This window comes from Cricetulus griseus, assembly GCF_003668045.3.
Source record: "Cricetulus griseus strain 17A/GY chromosome 1 unlocalized genomic scaffold, alternate assembly CriGri-PICRH-1.0 chr1_0, whole genome shotgun sequence".
NCBI classification, from domain to species: Eukaryota; Metazoa; Chordata; class Mammalia; order Rodentia; family Cricetidae; genus Cricetulus; species Cricetulus griseus.
The window spans coordinates 130526637-130551979 of record NW_023276806.1 but is presented as its reverse complement, the minus strand read 5'-3'; the positions used below and the strand labels follow the sequence as shown (position 1 = coordinate 130551979).

General features: G+C 54.5%; 3 protein-coding genes across 7 annotated transcripts; 1 reads left to right on the top strand and 2 right to left on the bottom strand.

Annotated features, from left to right (window-relative positions):
• Nucleotides 1-676: 676 nt before the first annotated feature.
• On the top strand, nucleotides 677-6973 carry B4galnt1 (beta-1,4-N-acetyl-galactosaminyltransferase 1). Of its 3 annotated transcripts, XM_027392250.2 has the most exons (10): nucleotides 677-1002; nucleotides 1526-1690; nucleotides 1816-1922; nucleotides 2499-2539; nucleotides 2656-2836; nucleotides 4574-4672; nucleotides 4780-4970; nucleotides 5565-5705; nucleotides 5897-6137; nucleotides 6658-6973. In XM_027392250.2, exons 1-10 carry the CDS (start codon nucleotides 677-679, stop codon nucleotides 6873-6875), a joined length of 1710 nt encoding a protein of 569 aa, XP_027248051.2. In that variant the 3' UTR covers nucleotides 6876-6973. The 3 variants fall into 3 exon arrangements, with proteins under 3 accessions (XP_027248051.2, XP_035307814.1, XP_035307815.1); XM_035451923.1 differs by lacking the exon at nucleotides 4574-4672; XM_035451924.1 differs by lacking the exon at nucleotides 1526-1690 and having other exon boundaries at nucleotides 785-1002.
• Nucleotides 6974-7463: 490 nt separating this feature from the next.
• On the bottom strand, nucleotides 7464-15166 carry LOC100758673 (solute carrier family 26 member 10). Its single transcript, XM_035450637.1, has 17 exons — nucleotides 14803-15166; nucleotides 14239-14349; nucleotides 13449-13606; nucleotides 13102-13266; nucleotides 12717-12869; nucleotides 12000-12082; nucleotides 11711-11858; nucleotides 11494-11607; nucleotides 9815-9892; nucleotides 9633-9728; nucleotides 9093-9199; nucleotides 8912-8981; nucleotides 8731-8842; nucleotides 8407-8498; nucleotides 8258-8312; nucleotides 8041-8147; nucleotides 7464-7602 (listed from the first exon to the last, which is right to left on the bottom strand). Exons 1-17 carry the CDS (start codon nucleotides 15164-15166, stop codon nucleotides 7564-7566), a joined length of 2052 nt encoding a protein of 683 aa, XP_035306528.1. The 3' UTR covers nucleotides 7464-7563.
• Nucleotides 15167-17093: 1927 nt separating this feature from the next.
• Arhgef25 (Rho guanine nucleotide exchange factor 25) lies at nucleotides 17094-25254 on the bottom strand. Of its 3 annotated transcripts, XM_027392240.2 has the most exons (16): nucleotides 24873-25254; nucleotides 24490-24604; nucleotides 22012-22214; nucleotides 21779-21874; nucleotides 20644-20720; nucleotides 20406-20472; nucleotides 20123-20226; nucleotides 19819-19888; nucleotides 19628-19717; nucleotides 19446-19538; nucleotides 19184-19234; nucleotides 18913-18990; nucleotides 18507-18707; nucleotides 18219-18399; nucleotides 17753-17964; nucleotides 17094-17527 (listed from the first exon to the last, which is right to left on the bottom strand). In XM_027392240.2, the coding sequence occupies exons 1-16, from the start codon at nucleotides 24969-24971 to the stop codon at nucleotides 17420-17422; spliced, it is 1845 nt and encodes a 614-aa protein (XP_027248041.1). In that variant the 5' UTR covers nucleotides 24972-25254; the 3' UTR covers nucleotides 17094-17419. The 3 variants fall into 3 exon arrangements, with proteins under 3 accessions (XP_027248041.1, XP_027248044.1, XP_027248040.1); XM_027392243.2 differs by lacking the exons at nucleotides 24490-24604; nucleotides 24873-25254 and adding an exon at nucleotides 23168-23684; XM_027392239.2 differs by lacking the exons at nucleotides 24490-24604; nucleotides 24873-25254 and having other exon boundaries at nucleotides 22012-22533.
• Between the last annotated feature and the right edge of the window lie 89 nt (nucleotides 25255-25343).

The window sequence follows — 25343 nt, the reverse complement described above, 5'->3', positions numbered from 1 at the left end:
GCGCTGCTGCGGTGTGTGTGCGAGCTGGGCGGGGACCTGAGTCCTCCGCTGCCTGCGAGGGCGTCTCAGTGCCAGGGCTCCCCGTCTTTGTTACTGGGGCGCGGCGGATCTTCGATTCGGTTCCCCCGGCAGGGAACGTCCAGAGCCACCCCCACGCCGCGCTCTACAGAGCCCCGGAGTCCGCTGGCAGGCGGGAGGAGTGGGATCCCCCGCACTGTCAGGCTCCCGCCCAGCTCCCGCATCAGGCCGTCCCCGGCCTCATGAGGACCCCCCGGCCGGAACCGAGAGCCGGGCGTTGCCCGGACCGCGATCTTGCCTTAGAGAGTTAGACAGGTCAGTGCGCTGGCACGCCCGGCCCCGCGCGTCGTCCCCGGGGCACACCGAGGCCACCGGAGGGTCACCGAGGCCGGGCACCCGCAGGCACCGGCGCGATAGCGTGCTTTCCCTGACAGGCCAGGTGTAGAGCCGCCCGTTCGCGGCACGCTGGCCCGGGTGACGCTCATGGGGATGGAAGTGGGGTCCTCCAGGGCTAGGCGCCCAAGCTGTGGCGTGTCACGATGCCGGGGCCTCGGGTGTGTGCGGAAACTCAGATGTGTCAGAGAGGCGGAAGAAAGGAGGCCTCGAGACCCCAGCGCGGGGCATGAGGGAAGGGATGTGCGCGCCTTGTGGAACGGAGATGGGTGGCCTCGGAAACCTGCGCGACCCTCCAAGGCAGCGGAATCGTGAGCCCCGGCCGACACCTCTCCTCAGCCCCTGGTCACCTCTCATCTTCCCCCATCTCAGGATGCGGCTGGGCCGCCGGGCCCTCTATGCGCTAGTCCTGCTGCTCGCCTGCGCCTCGCTGGGGCTTCTCTATGCCAGCACCCGAGACGCACCCAGTCTCCCGAACCCTCTGGCACTGTGGTCACCCCCACGAGGTCCCCCGAGGCTCGATCTGCCAGACCTTGCCCCTGAGCCCCGCTACGCGCACATCCCGGTCAAGATCAAGGAGCAAGTGGTAGGGTGAGTGCCGGCGGTGACGAGGCGGCAGGCGACAGAGCTGAGCATGCTGGAGGGGGTGGCCTGGGAGCTTTTGTTTCTTCCAGGGCTGGGCTTGGATGCTGCTCTCCCGCTGACTGGTGGGGGACAGTGAAGCGGGAGGCGGAGAGGGTTACCGGGACTAAAACCGGGGGTGAGGGGGATGGCGGGTGGGAGACAGACAGCGGCGGCAGCAAATCTACCCTACTGAACCTTGTCACCGCCTCTGGGGTGTGGGAGGATGTGCAGGCAGGCGAGCACCCGGAGACTGCCTGCAGACTTGAGATTACAGAAGGGCTCCTGAATGGCGCTACGCAGACATCCCAGTAACTGGCCCCACTCCACACCTCTGTAAAGCCCAGATACAAGGGATAAGCTGTTTTGTCTCTGGTCCCCTCTTGGGGGCTATTTGAAGAGCAGTGTTTTAAGAGGAAAGACGCCAGATGGGAAGAGTCGAGGGATCCAAGCTGGGTAGCTGAACTCTGAAGACCCTGTCCCCTCACTTCAGGCTACTGACTCAGAACAATTGCAGTTGTGAGTCCAGGGGAGGCAGCTTTGCCTTCCCGTTCCAGAGACAGGTTCGAGCTGTGGACCTCACTAAAGCCTTTGACACTGAGGAGCTGAAGGCTGTTTTGGTCACCAGGGAGCAGGAATACCAGGCCTTCCTTGCAAGGTACCAGTCAGAAAGTCTTGTGGAGGGGGACAGTGGTGGTCAGAAAGTCGGGGGGGGGGGCAGTTAGTGACCCTGTGGGAAAAGAGAGCTTCCTCCTGACCCCTGTGTCCTTCCCTTTCCTGCAGGAGTCAGTCCCTGGCTGACCAGCTGCTCATAGCCCCTGCCAACTCCCCCTTACAGTACCCCCTGCAGGGTGTGGAAGTTCAGCCCCTCAGGAGCATCTTGGTGCCAGGTAGGGAAGGAAGGTCTTAGCTGGTGAGCCAAGCTAGAGGCTGGATGGCGAAATATGAGGGGAGCATGGAATGGAAGGTGAACATCTCTGATAGGGGAACTTAGGAGGTGGGCGGGGAGGACAGAAGGGACTCTAGGGCTCAATGGCAGAAAACCTGAGAAGTTTGTGAAGAAGAATCCCTTCTTTGACAGCTGAACAAGGGCTGCCAGGATAGGCAGGACAAGCCATGGAAGAAATGTCTCTTTGATGGAAGGAGTTAAAAGCAAAAGGCGTGCCATGGGGGCGCACACCTTTAATCCCAGCACTCCAGGGGCAGCAGCAGTCAGGTCTGTGTGAGTTAGAAGCCAGCCTGATCTATAGAGCGAGGTCCTGAACCAGATGTAGACGGAAGTTTCTGTCCCACCCCATCTCAGATAAAAAAAAGAAGAAGAAGAAGCATTTCCTCTAGGGTGTGTTGTACTAGGCACCAAGGGAGAGATGGGCATGAAACTCTGGGCAGTACATGGTGGGAAGGAGGGAGAAAATGAGGAAGATGCAGGGCTGTCTGTAATCCTGGCTACCCATTCTTCCTCCCAGGCCTGAGTCTGCAGGAAGCTTCTGCTCAGGAAGTGTATCAGGTGAGAGAAACAGCAGAGGCCCGGTGGGTGACAGATCCACCCAGAGGGATTTGAGGATTAAAAGGGCAAGGGGTGGGCTAGGGAGTCTAACCCTGCTCTCCCTTGCCCTCTGCCAGGTGAACCTGAGTGCTTCCCTGGGCACCTGGGATGTGGCAGGAGAGGTAACAGGAGTGACTCTCACCGGAGAGGGACAGCCAGATCTCACCCTTGCCAGCCCGGGTCTGGATAGACTCAACCGGCAGCTGCAACTGATCACTTACAGCAGCCGAAGCTACCAGGGCAACACGGCAGACACAGGTGCGAGGCCTGGACAGTGGGTAGCAGCAGAGCAAAAGGACAAAAGGAACCCCGAAAATCTGAAGAAAGCAAATGACAGAGGGTGTGGAGGCAGTCTGGCAGTGGCTAGAATTGCTGGGACAAGCAATGAATGTAGCAAGTGGGCCGCCCAGTGGTGCCAGGGGTGAGAGAAGAAGCCTTTGTTTATACGGGGCCAAAACAGGCCAGAGGGAAACCAGAGCCTTGGGTGTGTTCCCACTTCTCTCCATCATTCCACCATCGTGGCTCCAGGAAATGACCTGTTCCTAGAGCCAGAGGACTTAGGCACCCCCACTTTCCATGCCTTTTAGCAAGGTCTGGTCCTCTGCCCACAAAGGTTTCTAGCCCAACACTTACCTTGCCAGGCTCCCTTCCTCTTCCTGTTCTTGTCCAAAGCTTTTTTTTTTTTTTTTTTTCCCTGTATTTGCTCCTACCTTAGGGCCTTTGCATCTGTCACTCTCTCAGTCTGGAATGTTCTTCCTCAGTATTTGTTCATGGCTGGCTCCTTCTTGATGTTTGCATCTGTGCTCAAATGTCTCTCTCCTCTTCGCTTAAGGCAATTTTCTTACCTCAGTTTTTAATTTACTGCCAATATTGTGACACTAGACTTTTCTTATTTACTTAGCCTAAAACCAGAATAACTATATATCCTCCTAGCAATGGCGTTGTAGAGTATGGGCCATTTACTTTTCTGTGCCTACGTTTCATTTCCTGTACTAGGAATTTATTTAATGTAATTAACACGAGGATTAAATGGCTTCATTGATTTAGGACACATTTCCAATTTTTGTTTTGTTTTGCTTTTGAAGCCATCTCATTTCATGTAGCTCTGGCTGGCCTCAAACTCACTATTCAGGTGACCTCGATTCCTGGTCCTCGAGCTTCTACCTCCCAAGTACCAGGATTATAGGCGTGTCCACCACACCCAATATACAGAAAAGGTTAAAGCTGTGTAGCACAGAGCAAAGTATAATGGCCCATGCCTGTCTTAATGCTTGGGAAGCTACAATAGGAGGGTAGAAAGGTAGCCTAGGCTACACACACACACACACACACACACACACACACACACACACACACAGTAAACACTTAGTAAATATTAACTTTTTAAAAAAATTAGCTTTTATCTAGACACAGTAATGTTCACCTATAAACCTGGGACTCAGGGATCTGAGGCAGGCAGGAGAGTTGCTTCAGAATTGAAGCCAGCCTAGACTACAGGGCAACTACCAAACCAACCAGGGCTACATAAGCAGGACCCAGTATCAGGAAGCCAAAAAGGAAATTAAAAATAGTTTCATTGTCTTTGTTCCACCTCCTAAAGTTTGAGTTTCTGGGCAGGAAATGTAGCCCAGTGAGTAGCATGCTTGTCTGGTGCAAACAGACCATGGGTTCAGTCCCCAGTATTTCGAAGAATTCTACATGATGTCTCACTAGGGGATATCTGTAAGTAATGACACGTGTAAACTCAGTCAGTGGGCAGAGACAGGAAGATCAGATCTTCCTCTGCAAAGAAAAGAGGGCTGGGAATATAAGCTCGGTAGCTCGGTGGTAAAGACTCTAAATTCAGTTCCCACCACCACAAAGCAACAAGCATGAGTCCTATAGATGTCAGAACTATATGTTCTTGCCCACCAAGGTCTGGAAAGGCAGAATAGGTATTTAAATTTCGGTCCTCTGAAAAGAGAATGGGCCCAATTCCACATCCTTTCTTCCTAGTCCGGTTCTCCACCAAGGGACACGAGGCTACCTTCATCATCCGCATAAGGCATCCTCCCCACCCCCGGCTGTACCCACCTTCATCTCTAACCCAGGGAGGTGAGGCTCGCGGGACTAGGGAAGTAAAGAAGGGGTTGGCCCTGGGAAGTGTGCTCCCCCCCCCTTTTTTTTTCCTTTCTGCATCCAATTCTGCGTCTTGCTTTCAGCCCAGTACAACATCAGTGCCCTGGTTACCATTGCCACCAAGACCTTTCTTCGTTATGATCGGCTACGGTCACTCATTGCCAGCATCCGACGCTTTTATCCTACGATCACCATAGTCATCGCTGACGACAGCGACAAACCGGAACGCATCAGCGACCCCCTTGTGGAGCATTATCTCATGCCCTTCGGCAAGGTGCGCTGCCTGCAGAGCTGAACCGGGCAGGCACCAGAGAACTCTGGGAAGAGGGCGTGCCCTGAGGCTGCGGCTTTTGCTGAGTAGTGATAAAGGACCACTTAGCTGAGGGCTGCAACATGGCTCAGAGGTTAAGAGCACTGACTGCTCTTGCAGAGGTCATGAGTTCAAGTTACAGTCACCTACAGTGAGATCTGGTGCCCTCTTCTGGTGTGTAGGCATGCACAGACGCAGAATGCTATATACATAATTAAGAAATAAATCCTTTGACAAGAGGACCACTTGTGCCTATTGTAAGGGATCTGGAACCTGCATCCTTGAAATGGGGCTTAATGCCTATAATAATAGATAGAATGAATTGCACACAGGAATTAAATACATTTCAAGACCCTTCCCCAAAAGATCCAAAACCTTTAGAAAGAGGGTAAGAACCTGCGGGGTTTTTTGTTTGTTTGTTTTAACCTACTTTCCAGTCATCCAAAAGCACTCAAAAGTCTAGAAGAGAGGCACGGGCTGTTTCAAGGGTCGGGGGAGTGGAAGAAATACAGTTGTCCTGCTCCTACATACTCCCCAACCATAATACAACTCTCCCAGGGTTGGTTCGCAGGTCGCAACCTGGCGGTGTCCCAGGTAACCACCAAATACGTGCTGTGGGTGGACGACGACTTCGTCTTCACGGCGCGCACGCGGCTGGAGAAACTCGTGGACGTGCTGGAGAGGACAGCCCTGGACCTGGTAGGGAGGGGGCGCGGGATGTGGGGTGGGAGAGCCGCGCGCCCTTGGGTGGAGCTTGTCTGGGGGCGGGAGGTTCTGTGGGGCTGAAGCCTGCAGGGAGAGGGTAGGGCCGGGGGCGCAGATAGGAAGCTCCCCACTCCTCGGCGACCTCAGCGTCTTAACGGGCGGGCGCATGCTCTTACTCCCGGCAGGTTGGGGGCTCCGTGCGGGAGATCTCGGGCTTCTCGACCACCTACCGGCAGCTACTGAGTGTGGAGCCGGGTGCCCCAGGTCTTGGGGACTGCCTCCGGCAAAAGCGCGGTTTCCACCACGAGTTGGTTGGGTTCCCAAACTGCGTGGTCACCGATGGCGTAGTCAACTTCTTCCTGGCGCGCACAGACAAAGTGCGCGAGGTGGGCTTTGATCCGCGCCTCAACCGGGTAGCACATCTGGGTGAGTGGCGCCCCCTCCCGGCAAGGCCTGGGAAGTGCCCGGTGCAGCCCTGGGCGGAGCAGCACGCAGCACCTACCCACCGCCCCCACTCCCGGTGGATGCTAGAGCAGTTGGGGGGGGAGGGGGGCTGGAGTGGGGGGGGTGCCGAGATCTGCACCTGAGCTAAAAAGGGAAAAAGAAAAAACCGAAACCTCCACTTTCTTCTGCCCGACATCCGGTTTGCACCTCAGACAGTTCAAGGTCGGCCTTGAACTTCCCCACTCCACTGCCAAGGTCACCCTTACTGCCAACTTCTTCCCCAGGTTCAGACCTACTCAGAGGAGTGAATCCGGTGTTTATTGAAATGAACTCCACTTTACACAAGAGCTAAATAGACGGAAAGACGCTAAAGTGTCCTTAGCAGCCAAGCTTTTGCACAGCTGCCCATCTGAGCCCTAGATCTCAGTTCTCCCTAGGAATCTGCCTTTTCCACCCCGGGGAGCCTTAACCTAACCGTGTGTCCTCTCCACCCTCATCCCAGAATTCTTTCTGGATGGCCTTGGTTCCCTTCGCGTTGGCTCCTGCTCGGATGTGGTTGTGGATCATGCATCGAAGGTGAAGCTGCCGTGGACATCAAAGGATGCTGGGGCTGAAACTTATGCCCGCTACCGCTACCCAGGATCTCTGGACCAAAGTCAGGTGGCCAAACATCGCCTGCTCTTTTTCAAACACCGGCTACAGTGCATGACCGCTGAGTGATGGTGGATTTGGGCCTTCCCACTGTCAGGCTGGGCCTGCCTCTTTGTCCCTGCCAGGAAATTCCCAGCAACCTCTCCAACCCTGACCCCTGACCTTCTCTTTCCACCGACCTGATCCCTAATGGGCTTGTCCTGGTGACAACCCTTCCTTTCTGTGAGTGACCAGAGGCTTGATAGAGCCATAACACCCCCCCCCCACAGCCAGTGCCAAGTCCTCCCCCCCCACCCCATTCCTATGGGTCAGGAAATGGGGGGATTCACTTTCCAAGTGCCAAAGAGCCCAGAAGGACTCTTAAGACCCTCAAGTGGAAACACTCTCACCTCCCAAGGGGGCAGGGAAACTCCCAATATGCAACCCCAGGGACATGCAACCCCAACCCAGCTCTGGATCCAGCACTGTGTGTACCGGCTTCAACATACCCCACAGAAAGCACTGTGACTGGAGTTGTGTGCAGCTGGTGAACACACGGTGAAAGCCATTTTTACTTGTGTCTCTGCAGTACTTTGGGCATGGTGGGGCTTGTGTGGGGAGGACTACAGAGGTCCACATGAAGACTCCTAGACACACTTCATGGACCGCAGATATTCTTGGCTTCATTTTATTGGTTGCTTTGGGGGGAAAGGCTCAAGGGCCGTAGCCTTCCTCACACACATAGGGTTGGGGTCTCTCACACTCCAAGTGACCTTGGTCAGACCCACACTGTACAAATCTTTGGCCCAGTGGGCTTCTGGGGAAGAAAATGGACAGTTCAGGATTATTAGGTTACCACCATCTATCTCTGGGACTCAGTATTCTGGGAGCATATCAGCTCTTTGGAGACCTTACGCAGTTCTTCAACATTAGTGAAGGGTGTCCCACACTCCCTAACTTGTTTTATTTATTTATTTTTTTTCTTGAGACAAGGTCTATCTATGTATCCCTGGCTGTTCTGAAACTCCCTATGTAGACCAGGCTGGCCTCAGACTCATAGAAATCCTCCTGCCTGTGCCTGTCACGTGCTGGGAGATTAAGGGTGTGCCCACCCCCCACACACACTTCAATTGACATCTCCCTGCTTTCCTCTTGAGCTTCCTCAGTCCTTTCTCCAAATTCTTCTTCCCAGATTCTTATCTGTTCAGCCAGTCCTCCCTACCCTAGCCCAGCACCTCCTGGCTCCTGCCCTTACCAGTCTCTCCAGAGCGTGTGCAGCTGCATCCTGGACACTCACAAAGAGTTGTTCTGGAGTCATTCTATCCAGGAGTCCTGCCCGGGTCAGGGTCTCCAGCACCAAGGCTGTATGGGAAAGGTGTCAGGTGTTGGGGCCCCAAATCCACCCAGTATCTTCCTCCCAACAAGTGTCCAGTGCCCACCACCACCCCCTCTCTATTCTTCACACCACACACCATTACACTGAGCTAGGAGGAGACAGATCCCAGCGTCCTGGCATCGCCTGGTGAGCTGCAAGAACCAGACAGAGGGGTTAAAGCCCAAGTCAGGAGTGTGAGCGGGATGACAAGGAGTTCTTCCTAGCTTCCCTGCTCCCTCGCCTCACCTGCACCACTTCCCTGGCCCCTGCGGCATCTGCAAAGGGGATGCCGCTGAAGTCTAGGACCGCCACTCGGATGGGCTCCACACCTAAGAGGGAAGGAGGCAGGAGCACCCAGACGCCTCTGTGGTTCACAACCAAATCTCCCTCGTCGTCATCCCGTCTCACCTTTGTCAGGTAGACTACCCAGCTTTGGGGACTGCCATAAATAGAGAAAAACAATGTTGCCACCTCCAAATCACAGGCACAACTTGCCCTTTCTGAACACACGGCCTCCCAATCCCAAGAAGGAGGGTCCACACTCCTTCTTAATCAAAATCCTCACCCCGCTTCTTTCTCCAAGCCCCAGATGCCACTCCAAGATTTGGCGGAACTGCCCACGGGTTGCAAAGTAAAGTGGTGATGGATAGCTCAAAATACAGAGACCTGGAACCTGGAGGAGCTGAAGGGTGAAAGAGTCAGAATCACCCTACAGAATCATTTCTTCCTCCTTTGGTTGCTATCCACCCACCTTATGGCTCTCTCTGAGTGGCCTGTAGAGCTCAGTCCCCTCAGCCAATCCAAGTGCCAGGCACTGCACCCTAGGGAAGAAGCTGGGGTCAGATTCCCAACCTAACCTTGCCTGGCTGTAGTCACTCCCAGAATTCTCTCTCCCTCCCTTCGTTTCAACTCTACCCATCGCTACCGCTCACCTCTGAGTTCGGCAGACCACCGTCATCATAGAGACAACTACACCCACAGCCAGGCCCAGGTCCACATTCAGCGTCACTACTGCCACCCATGTGACCATCCACACAGTCTGAAGGACACAGATATGGGTGGGTTTCCCAGAAGAAACACAGATTCAGGACAAAGATGAGTAAAGATGATCCAGGAGGAAGGAAGCATGGCAGAGGGAAGGGCGTGTTACTTAAGAGTATGCACATCAAATACAATAACGTCAGACCCTGTGTGAATTCAGGGGTCTGGAGTTGGGGTATTGAGTTGAGTGATAAGGAACTCTGCTAATATTCATGGGTTCAGTCTTCACAACCACCATAAATGCCCTCAAACAAACACTCGGGTCCAATGAGCTCAAATCCCAATCTCTTCCTTTGCTCAGAAATTTGCATGAGGTCTGTGTGTTGGAGGGTGTCTGGGTTAAAGAACTTAAGACCAGAGTGATCAGCTTTGGGCCAGGGCAGAAGCAGGGGATGCTGGGAGTGACACCCTGGGGTAATGCCATTTCTCACAAAGTCCACACGGCTGATGTGCCATAGCTGCGGCAGTTCCTGGATCTGGAAGAACATCTGGCGCATGCTGGAGATATTTATGCAAGCCAGGACAGCCTTGAAACACAGAATAGGCCTTTGTCCAAAGGCTCTGGAATCGAGCCAGTTCCACTTAGTCACACAGTGCCTCTTCTCCTCCCTACCTTGGGCAGATAGTAGAAGAAAGGCCCCAGCCACAGCAGCACCGACAGGACAATGATGCAGGAGAAGAGGCCAGCCAGCTGCAGGGAAAGACACAGGCGAGGGAAGGAAGGGAGAACCTCCTCCACCCCCACCTGTGTGGGAGCTAGTCACCCACCCAGGCTGTCTCAGCTTCAGAAGTCTCCCACCTCCTTCTACACATATATGCCCTGCTCACGCCCTTCCTGAGGTTCTGCCAGTCATACTTAGGCCCCTCCCCAGCTAAATGCCTATCATTTGCCCACCTCTCCCAGATGTATACAGTTCAACCTTGCTATTGTAGCCCTCCTCTCCATCTTAAAAGGTCCAGTTGGTGCTGGACTTCACAAGCAGGCTAGCCACCGACTTAGGGCACCAACAAAATAAGGAAAACAAACAAAAAAGCTAGGGGAAGAGTGACGTGTAATATTTCTTTTTTTTTTTTAGAGGTCCTTATGGAAAAATGCCAGAAGTTTATCTCCTACATTTATCGGGGTGTGTGTGTGTGCAAGGACTACACACCTGTGCCCTGGTTCTTGTAGAATCTGACACTAGGAATCTTTGTTACACTTCCTCTGGCACATTGAAAAGTAGGGTCTCAGGCTGGAGAGATGGCTCAGAGGTTAAGAGCACTGACTGCTCTTCCAGAGGTCCTGAGTTCAATTCCCAGCAACCACATGGTGGCTCACAACCATCTGTTATGAAATCTGGTGCCCTCTTCTGGTGTGCAGATATACATGAAAGCAGAATGTTGTATACATAATAAAGAAAATCTTGAAAAAAAACTTATTTAGAAAAGCAGGGTCTCTCAATTGAACCCAGAGGTCACTGATATGGGGTTGCTCCAGGGCACCCCATCCCCATCTTCAAGACAGGTCACCACGTCCGTGGAGCTGGGAGTGTGAACTTTATGTCCTCACACTTGTTCAGCAAGCACTTTATCCACTGAGCTGTCTCACCAGCACAGTGGGTTTTGCTTTGAAACAGTCTCCTTGTAACCCAGACAGCCTGGAGCCCTAGGTCTCCCTGCTTTCGTCAGTCTTCAGGATTCTGGGTATGTAATACAACATACAGCTACTTCAGATACTTTTTTTTTTTTAAAGATTTATTTATTTAATATGTAAAGAGTTCTGCCTGCATGTCTGCCTGCAAGCCAGAAGAGGGCACTAGATCTCATTTCAGATGGTTGTGAGCCACTATATGGTTGCTGAGAATTGAACTCCGGACCTCTGGAAGGGCAGACAGTGCTCTTAACCACTGAGCCGTCTATCTCTCCAATCCATATATTGGGCTTTCTAAGACAGGGTTTCCTCTGTGTAACAACTCTGGACCAGGCTGGCCTAGAACTCACAGAGAGATCCGCCCGTCTTCTGCCTCCCAACTGCTGGGATTAAAGGTGTGAGCCACCACCGCCACCATTGTAGGGCATGTTGTTTATATTTTTAATTAGTCTGAGGCACCATAGCTTTCATCAGTGCTTACAGCCTACAGAGGTCCTCGTGAGCTACATTCATTTTCTAATCCTCCTCCTTATAATCCCTTCTCTCACTCCCATCTTCTAATATATAGATGCTATTGGGGTATCCACCTGTTCCCCCACTCTGTGCTGCCACCCCTGCCCAAATTTTGCATCCTTTCTCCTCACCCAAGGACTCCCTCTTACCTGTGTGTTCCCACCAGCATCCACTAGTAAGCTGGTTGTAGCCAGTGTGGCCGAGTTGGGAAAGCAAGAGAAGAGAGAAGAAACGAGGTTGGAGACACCATGAGCCAAGAGTTCCTAGGAGGATGCAGTGGGGTGAGGAGGGGAAAGACAAAGGCACAGGAGAGCAAGGCTAAGGGGCCGTTTCTGGGAAAGGTTGGCACCACAATCAGAGTCACACCTGGTTGGGGTCAATAGTGTAGCTATACTTGTCTGCATAGATGGAGGCCAGGGAGGTAGACACGGCAAAGGTAACCAGTGCGATGGGCAGGGAGTCGGCCAGTATCCTGGGCAGCTCATCCAGGGTGGGGAAGAGGGGTTGGGGAAATCTAGAGAGGGAAAGATCCATGGTAAGGATGGATTGGGGAAGAGCTACCGGGGAAGCAGCAAACTGGATGGGGCAGGACAAGGGAGGGTATCTGTGGGGGAGGAGGGAGGAAGAAGAAGCGTCTTTTCTCTCTCTCTCTTACCCTCCAGGCAATAGTCCCACTACCTGGACGTTGTATCTTGTGTCCAGGGAAGAGGTGAAGCACAGCACAGAGGCCAGAAGCACCTAAGGAAAATAACACACTAGGGCCTAGAAAGAGATGGGGCCGTTGGCCGAGTCTAGAAGAGACAGAAAGAGAATCCCAGTGTGGGTCTGGGTGGTTTCAGCTGATGGGGCCACAGAACGTTTGGAATGGATGTCTAACAGCGACATCTTACCTACGATGAGGGAAGGAGCATAGTACTTGCCTGAAAAGATCGAGAGACAAAGGACCTAAGACGAAGTCCTTTGGGAGTGATGGACACAGAAGATCCACGTGAGCCACCTGGGCCATTCTAAGCATATCTGAGTTACCCGTGGAAAGCGCTGACATGTATTTACACAGGAAGAGAGTTATCTAGGTGTGTAATGAAAGGAAGATACAGCGAGTTACAGTGAGAGGCCCGTGGAGAGAAGAAAGGATGCAATCGGAAGGAAGGAGACGTGCAAAGGGGGCCTGCTCGACCCGGCAACTGGGACAGTACAGGTGGGCAGTTCTGGTGGGCCAATTGCTCTGAAAGATGCTTGGAAAAGTACAAGTGTCAACGGGGCGTCTCGCTTGTGACTTCTGTGCATTCCACAAGGGGGCGACAGCCTCTAGATCCTACTGGATGGGTAAGATGGGGACACAGCAGGGGCAGAGACCTAGGGTGGCCCTCACCATGACAACTTCTCCTGGGATCGGAGTGGGTAGCCTGTCCCGGAATCGCACGTTCAGTTCCTTGACCGGCACTAGCAACGCCAGGCTGAGCGCTGAGATGGTCAGCTCTGCAGGACTGCTCCGGGCCAGTGCCATGAACACCGCGGCCAGCGTCTGCAGGCAGGGACCGTGAGCAAAGGCTGGTTGCCCGTGGTAACTTACCACGCCGGACTCAGCACCAACCCACTAGACCCGAGCAAGGCTCTCGCCTCCCCAGCGCCCTCACGCAGCACCATGATTCCACATTTCCCTTCCCTGCTGCGTGCTATCTCTCCACCCTCCGCCCCTCCCTCTCCGAGTTGTCCTTTCCCCTGTGACTTCTAGAGACCTCTTTTCCCACTCCCACCTTGAAGAGAGAAAAGCAGCCGATCTGGCGTGGGAGAGACAATCCAAAGAGGCTTGGCAGCTGCGACACCAGCACGTGCACCGCGGCCCCGCTGGTCAGCGCCTTGACCACAGGCTCGGATAAAAAGGTGGACAGGACACCAAGCTGCAGCGCGAACATCACCAGCTGTAGAGAAAGAATGTGTGTGTGTGTGGGGGGGGGGTGCGGTCGCCAACAAACCAGCCAGCCTCCTCACCTCACATCCGCCACTCCGGACCTGAACCCGAGCCCTGCTCCTGCCCTTCCTCCAACCTCAGGCCCAATCGTTCTGGTCCCCTCCCTAGGGTCCCCACTGGTTCCTCCCTTACCATCAGCGCCCCACTCCCGAAGGCCACAGCCGCAGCCGCCCCTACTCTCCGAGCTTCCAATTGCTCCCTTTCAATTCCACTGAGGTTCCCCGCGAGGGGGTCGGGCACCAGGCGCTCGACAACAGAGCCAGTCATGAGGCTGAGTACCGCGAAAGTTCCTGCAGCCATGGGCCAAACGCAGAGGTTAGCATTGGTGCAGCCTGGAGCAGAGCAGCCCAGACTCAGTTCTAGAGCCTTGGGTGCTGCTGTCTGATCCTTCTCTTAGAAGGTAGCTGCCTACGTGAAGACCTCGGGGTCATGGGCTGGTGTTGTAGCCTGGAACCGGTGGCCAGGGAGGAAAAGATTGTCCACACTGGCAGACTCTTCACCTCTTTCCCTTCAAGGCTGCGAGTTGCTCGTTTTAACCAAATTTCACAGGGGACAAGGAGCTCCATGTAAGCTCACTCCAGCAAGCCTCAGAGTGGGTCAGAGAATTCTGTGCAAAAGGGTAGCAATAGGTTGGGGATGTCCTAAGAAAGGGGGCAAGCAGGTGAGGGAAGGTGGCAGAGAGGAATAGAGCCCCAAAGCTTTCTAATAGCAGCCTTTGCCAGGGTGTGTTTGGGCCCACACCTTTAATACCAGCAAGAAGCAGACAGATCTCTGAGTTCGAGACCACTTGGTCTCTGGGGGAGCCTCAGACCAGCTAAGACTATACAGTGAGACTCTGTCCTCCCCTCCCCCCCAAAAGAAAGCCTCAAACCCCTGACTATTTTCATCCTAAAGAGAAGTTATGGGCAGAATGGCCACTTACCAGTGGACAGGTGTCTCCCAGTGCCCAGCAAACTGTAGATGAGGACGGGAAAGAAAGAAGTGTAGAGTCCGAACACCGGGGGCACCGAGGTCAGGAGGGCAAACGCCATGCCTAGGGGGAAGCAAAGAGAAGGTTTGTGTGTGGGGCGCGGGTCTACAACCTCCAGGTACTGCCTTTCCCAAACTCTTGGGCTGGCATCAGAGACTTTAAATCATGACACCCGAGGGAACTGAGAGGTTAATGGGCCTCAGTGGGAGGTCGTGAGGCTGACAAGGTCACAGATCCCTGCCCACGTCTTGGGTGGCAGGTTTTGTGCCTCTCTCCAGTTCTCTGAGGCGGAACAGAGTCCAAGATGTCTCACAGGGTTGCACAGTCGAGGAGGGATGGGGGTGGGGAAGATGGTGGGGTCCCACAGTCCTCCCAGACAGAACTTCAAATCCCCCCTCTCTGACCACGCAGGGACACTAACCCACCACCTTCCTGCTCAATTCTCAGCTCCTCTGGAAGCCTCCCCATCCCACCCCATAGCTTAGAACCCCCAACAGGGTGTTGCTGGGGCCTCACCCTGGGGCACGTGCACAATGCCCACGGTCACTCCTGCCACAGCATCTCCGAGCAGCCAGGCTCGCCAGCGGTAATGGGGCAGCCAGCGCAGCGGGGGCAGCCGTGCCTGCAGCACGTGCCACGCCCCCAGCCCAGAACAGGAGCAGGCTCGCCTCCTCCACAGTCGGCACAGCCAGGGTGAGCAGGGCTCGGCTGGTAGCTCCGGCTCCTCTGCGCCCCCAAAAAGCTCCTGGAACCGAGCGTGGGTGAGAGGTTCCCTGAACCTAGAGCTCAGTGGAGACTTAAGGTCTGAAACCTCTTCCTGACCTGAGCAGGTCCCAGAGACCAGTGGGCCGCTCATTTTGTTCTTGGCCCCCTGCAGCATCTCCGGGTCTTAAATACCCCCTTGCCCCCCTCTCTGCTAGTCCTGAGCCCGCCTCCATAAAGTAGGGTCCAATCCGGACCTGTAAGGAGTACTCTCTAGAGTGCGTCTCTGGGTCAGGCTTGGGTAGAAAAAGTCCCTGTGTTAGGCGCCTCCTCAGACATCCTTAGCCGGATCTGACCTGACTGCTGGAAGCCTGGGGGCCTGCTATGAGGAATGGTAGAGAGATAAGAGACCCACAGCCCCTTCCAACAATCCTCACCTCTTCATCAGGGGCCCTTTCCTCATTTGCAAAGACAGCTGGTTTCTTTGGGTCAATGGTCCTTCCCTGAGCCCTGGCATGGCCCCACCATTGGACTATGGTGTCCCTTGCCAGCTGGGATTCCCTACCCATTCCTCATATGGCAAGCTTACCCCAAGAAAAGTGTTTTATAACAAGAAGGCAGTCTCATAAGCTAATACACAGTGAGCAAGGGCAAGGACAGAGAACTACACCCACCTTTTGCTAGGGGTGAGCGGGTCTGTTTTAGGGGAAATGGTGAAGTAATGTGAAATTTTTATTTTATTTCTTAGGAGCCACAAAGCCCTGAAATACTGTTCCATACGTCCAGTTTTATTCTCAAAGTAGACATTCAACAGTGTTTAAACTAAGGGCATGGCACTTGCTGCTGACACAGTCACCCCATCTGCTTTGGCTGCCCTGTTATAGCTGGCACTGGTGGGCAGTCCCAGAGGCACGAAAGGGTCACCCACCCACCTCATGCACCCCAGTGGTCTCTGAAGAGACACAAAGGTTTTAAGTCCCAGATTGCTGCCGTTTGCTGTCATCCCCTCCTCCATTCAGACACGTTAGCAACCCCCCACCACTCTCTGGTTCCCCCAGTCCCTGACCCCAAAGCCCAGGGTGGGGTACAGAGAGGGTGGGCCTCTCCTCTTCAATTCCTCCTATTGTTCCCCAGAAATCTTATCTGGGCCTCACGTCCTGTCCCCCCTCCCATAGCTACCTCCCCTCATTGTCAGCCGAAGGGACCTGGGACCCATGGGGAGGCTCCAGCTTCTCCACACCCTCCCACCCCAGCAGTCTATTGTCTGCTGAGGAAGCCCCTCACACGTGACTGAGCCCAGGGGACTGATGGACACACACATACATAGGGACCCAGATGGCCTCTGGCTCCCTGTACGCTTTGCTGTCCCTGTCCCAGGGGCTGTGCCAGGAGTTGGGAGGGGAGAAGACCTCTTCAGCGCTCCATGCTTATAAAGAAACCATTCCTATTCAATGTGGACATACCCTCCCCCCCATGAAGAGGGCAAAAGAGACTCCGGATCCACTCCACCTTCCCACTCTTCAGCAGAATGTGGAAGCCTCAGAGCAAAGGTATCCTGCATATTTTATTCATTAGTATCTAGATGTTGGGGGGGGGATAGTAGGAAGTCACAGCGCAGTGAGCATTCTGGTGGAGTTTAAACCAAAAAACAAATCTAGAACCCAGAGGACTGAATAAAGGGCAGAATATATTAAGATAGCTCTAGAGTTTCCCATAAGCTGGACTGAGAGATGGTGTGATTGCTGTGGGTGACAAAGACAGAGGCACCTTTCATCTCTACCCTTCTCTTGTTTTGTTGTTTGTTTGAGACCGGTTCCCACTATGTAGACCAGGCTGGAGGACAGGGTCTCACTATGTAGACCAGGCTGGCCTTGAACTCAAAGACATCTGCCTGCCTCTGCCTCCTGAGGGCTGGGATTAAAGGCGTGTGCTGCCACTGACAGCTTCTATCCTCCTGTCATCAGTCCCGGCTCACAGGGCCAGAAGATCTCTTCTATGCTTCCACTATTTCCCCAATCCATTCCCACGGCAGCCTCTCCATCTCCCTACCACCAAGACAGCAGCCTAGTGATATAACAAAACTTTTATTCACAGGAAACCGGAAAACAAAATCACAACCAATCATTTCTATCTAGTCCCTGCCCTAGCCCTCCCTCCAAGCCCCTACATATCCTCCATCTGAGGGGGATGCATGCGTGGAGTGGAGCTGCCGGATCCTTATCCTGGTTCCTGGAGTAGAGAAGAGTGTCCTTTCAGGCCTAGGCACTCCCCTCCATGTTGACCTCTCTCCCAGTCTTGCCCATCCTTACAGGCACACACACCAGGCACGCACACGCCAGGAAGAAAGGACTCTGGCATGTTGCCAGGACTGTCCTCAGATTCCTTGAGGACTCAGTGGCTGAATCGGCACCACTCCCGAGGCCTTCACCAGTCACAGTTCATCTTCATCCAGCTTGGCCAGCCTGGCCTGACAGGGAGGGGTGCTCAGAGCAGGAAGGGCTGGAGGGTTGTGAGGAGTCTGGGGGATATCACTGAGAGCCTGCAGGAAGATTTACTCCAGAGGATGAGCAGAGGCCACCAGCCTACCCCCACTTTCCAGTTAAAGTCCCCAGCCAGGCCACCCTTCTTTTGCCCTGGAATTAAACTGCAGACAGTAAGGGTGGAAAGTCACACAAAAAGAAGGTGGAAGAAGAAGAAAGGAGATGGGGGGGGTGATGACAAATGCCCTCCCCTTTCTGCCCTAGTAGGAAACTATTCCTCATACCTGTATATCTAGAGGCAAGGGTGCTCTGGGCACCTCCCCTTTGGGCAAAAGCAGCAGGGAAGGGAGGGAGCCATTGGTGGGTGTGTGCATGCTGACCTGGGTCAGGTCTCCAGGCCGCATCCTCCCAGGGCTCCCTACCCCAGGCCCTCCTGCCCGACCCAGGCTGTTGGTCTGGCTCTCCCGTCTCTGGTACTCAATGGGTGACTGCAATGCTTGGAAGAAGACAAGGAATGTATTACAGGAGAGACAGATTAAGCCCTCTGCTTCTCCCTTCCTCTCATTTGCTCGCCCTTCCTAAGTTAGCCAATTTAAAGTGCTTGGAATATTTAGAGGATTCTGGGAGGGTGGAGAATGGAGAAAAGCCAGGCACAAAGGTCCAAGGGTTGGGGATTAGTTGGGGAAAGGGTTCAGGAGGTCAGATGGTTTTGGGAGCCTACTGCATGCAGAGGGATGATGGGAGCTTCACCATTGAGAAAGTCACGCTGGCTTTCCAGGATCTGGGCCACTTGCTTGATCCAGGCCTGACTGATTGCAGGGTCTGAAGCCTGCAGAATATAGCGCTGGATCCCACCTTCCGGCCCCCTAGAGGTCAGTGCGAAACGGCAAGGGTTGCCTTGGAGGTTTCCCTCCAGTCCTAGGCAGCTCACCTGGATTTGCAAACAGAAGCAGCCCTTAGGTTCTGCAGGTCCTTTCACCAACCCCAAGAGTCAGACATCACCAGGCCGCTTCCCATCCCAGTCTGCTCCTTCCCAACCTTGATGCTGTTCTTGTACACATAGGCAGGCTGTGTGCCACCTCGGCCTCCTCCTCCCAGTGCCTCACTGAAGATGACGATTTGCTCAAACAGAAAGACGCGCCTCTCTCGACCCCGGGAAGAGAGCAAACCCCCAGCCTCGGGCTCTGTCACCAAGAATGTGTCCTGGCCCAAAAGCTTCCCCTGAGCAGTCAGTTTTCCCTGAAAACCAAAGGGCATGGCTCTGAGAAAGCCCGAGAAGGGTTTGAAGAGCATCAACTTCTCCTCTCCTCCCTCTACCTCCCCCACCCCCAACTAATCCTGGTGGAGTTGCTCAGAAGAAGGTAATTCCTAATAAGGACCCAGAGTGCTAAGACCTGAGCTCCAGAACACTTCACTGCTGCGGTTTCCGGCCCCAGTCCCATACCTCAAATCCCCGAAGTCTCCCCAGGGACATCATATCATCGCAACGCTTTGGTACGAAGCACATCACCTCCACAGCTTGCTGGGATAGGGGTGAAGAAGGGGAATTGTTGGACAAACTGATTGGCACAGAGGCCTCCTTCGAGAGAGCCAGACAGCTGCCTCTCCACACACCACCACCCCAGGGTCCTCTTCCTAAAAATCGGACATCCCTGAACCACCCAGAGACTGAGGTACCCAGAGGATAAGGCGGATACACTGTCCTGGAACCTTACCTCCAGCTCTTCAGTATCCATCCCAGCTCTGCTGTAATACTTGAGGAAATCCTGGGAGATACAGAGGAGATGTTTGGGGAGGCTGTGAGCAGAACCTCAGTAGTGCTCATATCCAACCCCGAGGACAGAGGGAGGACCTCTGTAGAGCCTTCAGAATCCTGAAGATGACTGAGGAAATGCCCTTCCCAGGCAGCTGTGTCCCCAGGGAGAAGAGTGGTCCTGCCCAGTCAGCTGTATCCCCAGGGACTAGGTTGGTCCTGACCTTGAGCAATAGCTGGTATTTCATAATTCGCTGCACAGGTTTAATGAGGAGGTCATTGAGCTGCAGACGGTGTCCCAGCTGCTGCCTGAGCTCCTGGAGACAGGGACAGGGGCAGTTATGGAGCCTGAAAAGCCTGTTCATGCTGATTCTATCCCCTCCCCCAAGGCACCTCAGCCACTGACCTCAAAGTAGCTGTCCCCAAATTCTGACACCACATGCTCTGACTTGGGCTTATTCTGACAGTAGACCACATACATGTGCAGCCGGCGTTCCTAACAGGGATAATGTTGAAGACAGTAGAGGAGAGGATGATGACAAGAGCACTGAGCCCAGACCCATCCCAAGCCCTTCCCCTGCCAGGGCCCAGCCTCACATGTTTGATGAACAGCTGAGCCAACCAATCAGGATCTTTCAAACACAGCTGCAGCTCCTGCAGGAAATAGCTGGAAGAGTTGGGGGACAGGCAACACGTCAAACATGTCTCAGACTGCTCAGCCTCCACAAGCTGAGGCTGCACATGCCAGATTTCCAGTTACACGCGCTAGTCACTCTCCCTACAAAACTCCAAAGCCTCCTTGAGTCCCAGTGAACCCATGGTTCAGACACAGAATCTAGGATGGAGAGATCACTAGAGGAACGCCATTTCCCAGCAACTGGCTCAGAGTTCCATCACTCACTCTCGGTGCCACTCATAAATTTGCTGTATGTTCCCGAACACAATCCTGTCACGGCCTCGAAGACTCTCTGGAACCCCCTGAGTAGCCATAGTAGCCATGTAACCCTGTGGGAAGGATGAGATGCGACTATGAGGGTGTAATCTAGGCCCCGGGTAGCCCCAACACAAAGTCCAGAAGCAGAGGCACTAGGAAGGCGGTACAAAGGAATACCATCTCTTGAAATATCCTCAGGCAGAGGGAAAGGGTAGGTGGGGTGTGGCTGGGAAGGAGAAGAGATAACTACCTCTACAATCTGTCCCAAGTCATCCACATACATTTTTTCTGTTTCTACCAGCTCGTTCAAGACAAACCTAGGAAGTACAAGGCAGTTTGAGAATGCCGTCACTTCCGAGTTAAACATCCTTAGTTTAGCCAGTTCTTACTGGACTAAATGACCCTCCATCACCACAGCCTCCCTCAGAGGGACATAACATGGAGGGATCTTATGGAAATTCAGCAAGTGGAGTGCGCTGTGAACTTACAGACTCCTTTCCAGGGCTACCTTCTTCTGCTCTTCCTCGTTCTGGGGACCCTGGGACAGAGTCTCCTCTTCAGGTGGCTGGAAGGCATGCCAGGGAAAACAAAAAAAAAAAAATACCTTCTCAGTGAGGACAGCCTTCTCAGATCTATATTCATTCTTGTTTCGTTTTGTTTTAAAGATCTGTTTTTTTTTCCTTCTTTACCTTTTTTTTTTTTACAAGTTCAAATTAGGAACAAGCTTGTTTCACATGTCAATCCCTTCTCCCTCTCCCTCCCTACACCCACACCCCTCCTATCCCCACCCCCAAGATTTGTTTGGATGCCTCTATGTAATTCTGGCTGTCCTGGAACTTGCTATATAAACCAGGCTGGCCTTGAACCTACAGAGATCCACCTGCCTCTGCCTCCTGAGTGTTGATATTGAAGGTGGGTTCACCATACCTGGCTTAAGTTTTATTATTATTGCCGGGCAGTAGTGGCGCATGCCTTTGATACCAGCACTTGGGAGGCAGAGGCAGGCAGATCTCTGTGAGTTTGAGGCCAGCCTGGTCTACAAAGGGAGTTCCAGGACAGTCAGGACTGTTACACAGAGAAACCCTGTCTCAAAAATAAAAACCAGGGGCTGGAGAGATGGCTCACTGGTTAAGAGTACCGACTGCTCTTCCAGAGGTCCTGAGTTCAGTTCCCAGTAACCACATGGTGGCTCACAACCATCTGTTATGAGATCTGGTGCCCTCTTCTGGTGTGTAGATAAACATGGAAGCAGAATGTTGTATACATAATAAATAAATAAAATCTTTTAAATAAATAAAAACCAATATTATTATTATTATTATTATTATTATTATTATTATTATTTAGGTGTTGGGGTGCCACTGTGCTGATACCCACAGAGACCAGAAGAGGGTGCTGTTCGCTTTGGAGTTGGAGAGGTATGTAACTGTTGTGATGTTGGTGCTAGGAACTTATGGGTCTTTTGGAAGAGTAGCAAGTATGCTTAGCCAATTGTCTCCAGCTGCTGTTTGGTTGATTTTGAAACATGATCTCCTATAGCCCAAGAGGGCCTGGAACTTGATAGGTACCCGAAGTTGGCTCTGAACAGGTGCACGCCACCTGCCCAGCTCTATTTCTTCATACCTGTGTCTTGTCTCCAGGACCCTCCAACAATGTAGTCAATAAGGTTAGTTCTGGCAACCCATCTCCTGTGGCTAGCGTTGGTTCCAGCATCCAGTTCTAAGGCCAGACAGAGTGACTGAGGTCATGAAGAATCGAGGGGCTCCCCAGTGACCAGTGACCCCAACCTGCTGCCCTTTCCCCTAGTGTCCTTCCTGAATGAATGCCCTACTTCTGTGGCACTGCTCCCTGCTCACCTCATATTGTCCTGTTTGACCACTGTCTGCCTCAGTTTCCACACTGAGACAATGTTGAGAATGATCCAACCATCTCCTCAGGCCAGTTACTGGCCCAGGGGGTGCCGGAGAACAGGAGTGAGAGCTGAGGCCAGACGGGGCACCTAGACCTGAGGCAGCAGATGCTGACACGCTCCCCTCACTACCAGCAATGGAATAGGATTCTAATGAGAAGAAAAAGAGCAGTTGATGGACGCTGTCCCAGCTCCAGACTCCGAGTCCTAGGGGAACTCCCAGCCTGCCCCCTCCACGGTGTGCAGACCCTGTCTTCCAGGGTTCCCTCCTTTGCCAACCCTCACTCGAAGTAGCCAGGATAGACATCTTGGCAAAGGGCACCCTGGAGTGGAAGGACGGTAAACACCTGGCTCCAAGGCCTGTACTCATTCAGTTCCATGTGGAGGTTCCCCATACCCTGAGCATAGCACAGATATGGGGGTGGGGGCGGCCATCTGGGCAGATACTGGAAACTGGGGGGGGGGGTGTTAGCCATCTGCTTTCCTACAACACTCCTCTTTCCAATAGGTACAGACCATTCTCCCAGAGAGGGGTGAGAACAAAAGAACTCAGCTGTCTGCCACCCCCAGACTCCTCCTCCTCCAACTCCAGTAATTACTATATAATTTTATTTTTGACAGTCCACCTCTCCCGCAGATGCACATGCCCAACAGAGGGGGCAGTGAGGAGAGGGCAGCAAGGTTATCTTTGGCCAGAGAAGGGCTGCCACCTGAGCAGTTCTTATAAAGCCCCTATGGACGGTGACCCACCGCCCCCACTTCGTCATTCCTCTGCTCTTTGCTGGAGAGTTTTCAGCCAAGTGATCTGAAGGAAGACACATAGTTCTGGGCCTCAGAAGACCGTGAGAGAATTTTTCCTCCTAGCCAGCTGATTATAGGAACGAGATGAGTCCTCTGACCCCTTCCTCAATCCCCTCAACTTGAATGAGTGGAAATCTAGTAGAAAGGACCTCGGATATTCTCTGTTAAATCACTTTCCTGGAAAACACACGTATAGGCTCCAGCCCTAAATCCCTCGGACCGGAGTAAGAAGCAGATGCCCTAAACCCCAGTTCAAGCCAACCCCCAACTCAAGGTTGCCCACCCCCAGACCTCACACTCACCACGTCCCCCCCGGGCGAAGCAGCAGCCGCATTTTGCCAGCACTTTTCGAATCACACGGGGACAGGCACAGCGACCCCCTTTGTGACCCCCCCGCATGGCGCCCGGGGCCCCCCGCACCCCCCACCCGGGCCGGCCATGCAGGGGGAATCACGGGGGGCGGGGCGGGGACGGCGCAGGGCGCACACCCCCCTCCCTCCCTCCGGGGTCCAGGCTTGGGGGAGGCGGGGAGGAAAGGGATGGGAAGCGGGGGTCCAGGAGTTGACGGAAGTCGTGGCAGGGGAGTCTGGAGGGAGGGAGGGCCGTGCGGGGCTGGGCCGCGGAGTTGGGCGGGGAGGGTTTCCGGAACCCCGGCGGTGCGGGGGGCCCAGGGTCCAGATGTCCAGCCAGAGGGAGGGACAGTGGGGGAGGCCCGGCCGGGATGCGACAGCAGCTCCAGCTCCGTCTCCGGCCTCGGCTTAGAGGTGGCTCTAGGCCCGGGCGGGGCGGTGCGGGGGCCGGCTCCCGGAGCCACTGGAGGTGCGCGGGTGCGGGCAGAGCGAGGCGAGCGAGCGAGCGAGCGGACGGAATAACAGGCCGGGCCGCGGTGCTGTCGCGGGGAGGGGCCTCTGGGCCGGGCTCCGCCTCTCCGGCTCTGCCCCCACCCTCCAGCCCCCTCCCCCAGCACCACCGAGCTCCCACTCCACGTCCCAAGACCTCCAGCCCCTCCTCCCCCGGGCCTGGGCTCCCCCGCCCGCCCCGCCGAGATCCGGATCCCTCTAGCATCCCAGCTGCGACTGCGGGGCGCGAGCTGGGTCAGGCGAGGAGCCTGGAGCGGGGAGAATGGGGGGGGGGGTCTGCCTCGGACGCCCCTTGGCCTCTGAGAGGAAGGATTCGCTCGCTGGATGGGGCCTTGGCTTGTGCGAAACGTCCTGGGGTTCTGGCTGCACCCCGCCCCCTCCCCCACGCAGGGCATGCGTGTCTGGGGAACACTTTGTGAGGAGCACAACCCAGGTGCCGCCCTCTCCCCCCGACCCTTCTTTCCTCCAGGCCCCAGAACTCCAAGCTAAAACTAATCACCAATTAAGGCGAAGTCCAGGCGCCTGAACTGGCCGAGGGCCAGGGGTGGGGCGCGGGGACACTCCACTCCGCCTTCGGGGGCTTGGGACCCGCCGAAGTGAGGACACACATCGGGCTAGAAGGCGAAGAGAAGCGTGGAGTCTGCGATTAAACGGTCCCATGCAAATTAGGTGCAAATCTCTATGTCAAAGCGAACAGGATCCATCTGAAGCCTCCACTTGGCGCAGGATGGCAAGTTGAGCCCCACCCAAGCCCAGCTTCTTACCCGGCTGCAGAGCCCAGGCGCGGACCCCAGGTTCGCGCTCCTCCCTTTGGTCCTCCTCGGGACAATCACTCTCTGTCTTGGTACTCCCAGGCCCTAGGGGAACTCTCTCCGGGGGCTGCCGGGACAGAGTCACTGTAAGGAACCCCCTCCTAGGCTGCCTTGACCTCCCCCTTCCCCTCTCCCTGCTGTCAAACTGCACACAATTCTGAAGGGTTCAACAAGAACTTGCTTGGCCTGTGGCCCTTATAGCCGAACTTAGGGATCCCTGCGACCGACTGACTGCTCCATATAACTTTTGTTTGCAGGTAAACTGAATCGCGGAGTGCACTTCTCCTGAAGTCCCCTAAAGACCCCCGACCCCAACGGCGGTCCCTCCTCCTTACCCCCTCCTGCCCGGGTACGGCGCATGCGCGCAGCATGCCCCCCATGACCCCCAGTATCCGGTCAGTGCGGCCAGGGGTGGGGCGGTCCGGGGGCTTCATGCTGGACCCCTACCCTGCTTCAGGTTTCAGGGCCGAGGGGCTACGGAAACTGGGGGGCTCTGAGGCCTGCGTGCGTCCGGGGAGTTGCTACCGCCGAATCCGCCCCCCTGCCCGGCTCCGCCCCGACTCCCACCGCAGCCAAACTTCGCAAAAAGGGTAGGGTTGGTCCTTTCTCCACAAACGGAGTTGAACAACAAACAAACCCCTCTTAATCCGGATTCCATCCATCGGAGTGTGGCCTAGGGCTCTGCAGGGTTATTGCAGCGCCCCGCACTTGTTCCATCCTGTTCCCCAGGGTCCCAGGAGGTAAAGGGGCTGTGCAGGCATGCGAGGATTCCCATTCCCTCATCTCCTTCTCAGCGGGTCCTGCTC

Coding starts and splice junctions, on each gene's coding strand:
- B4galnt1 (XM_027392250.2), top strand. CDS start 677: ATGGGTGGCCTCGGAAACCTGCGCGACCCTCCAAGGCAGCGGAATCGT. Junction 1,691..1,815: donor TACCAGGCCTTCCTTGCAAG/GTACCAGTCAGA, acceptor CCTTTCCTGCAG/GAGTCAGTCCCTGGCTGACC. Junction 4,971..5,564: donor ATCTCATGCCCTTCGGCAAG/GTGCGCTGCCTG, acceptor CAACTCTCCCAG/GGTTGGTTCGCAGGTCGCAA.
- LOC100758673 (XM_035450637.1), bottom strand. CDS start 15,166: ATGCTGCAGGGGGCCAAGAACAAAATGAGCGGCCCACTGGTCTCTGGG. Junction 13,267..13,448: donor TCGGGAGTGGGGCGCTGATG/GTAAGGGAGGAA, acceptor CTTTCTCTACAG/CTGGTGATGTTCGCGCTGCA. Junction 12,083..12,716: donor TCCCAGGAGAAGTTGTCATG/GTGAGGGCCACC, acceptor TATTTTCCTTAG/GTGCTTCTGGCCTCTGTGCT.
- Arhgef25 (XM_027392239.2), bottom strand. CDS start 22,434: ATGAGTACAGGCCTTGGAGCCAGGTGTTTACCGTCCTTCCACTCCAGG. Junction 20,721..21,778: donor GTCCTGGAGACAAGACACAG/GTATGAAGAAAT, acceptor CATGCCTTCCAG/CCACCTGAAGAGGAGACTCT. Junction 18,991..19,183: donor TGGATACTGAAGAGCTGGAG/GTAAGGTTCCAG, acceptor CCCCTATCCCAG/CAAGCTGTGGAGGTGATGTG.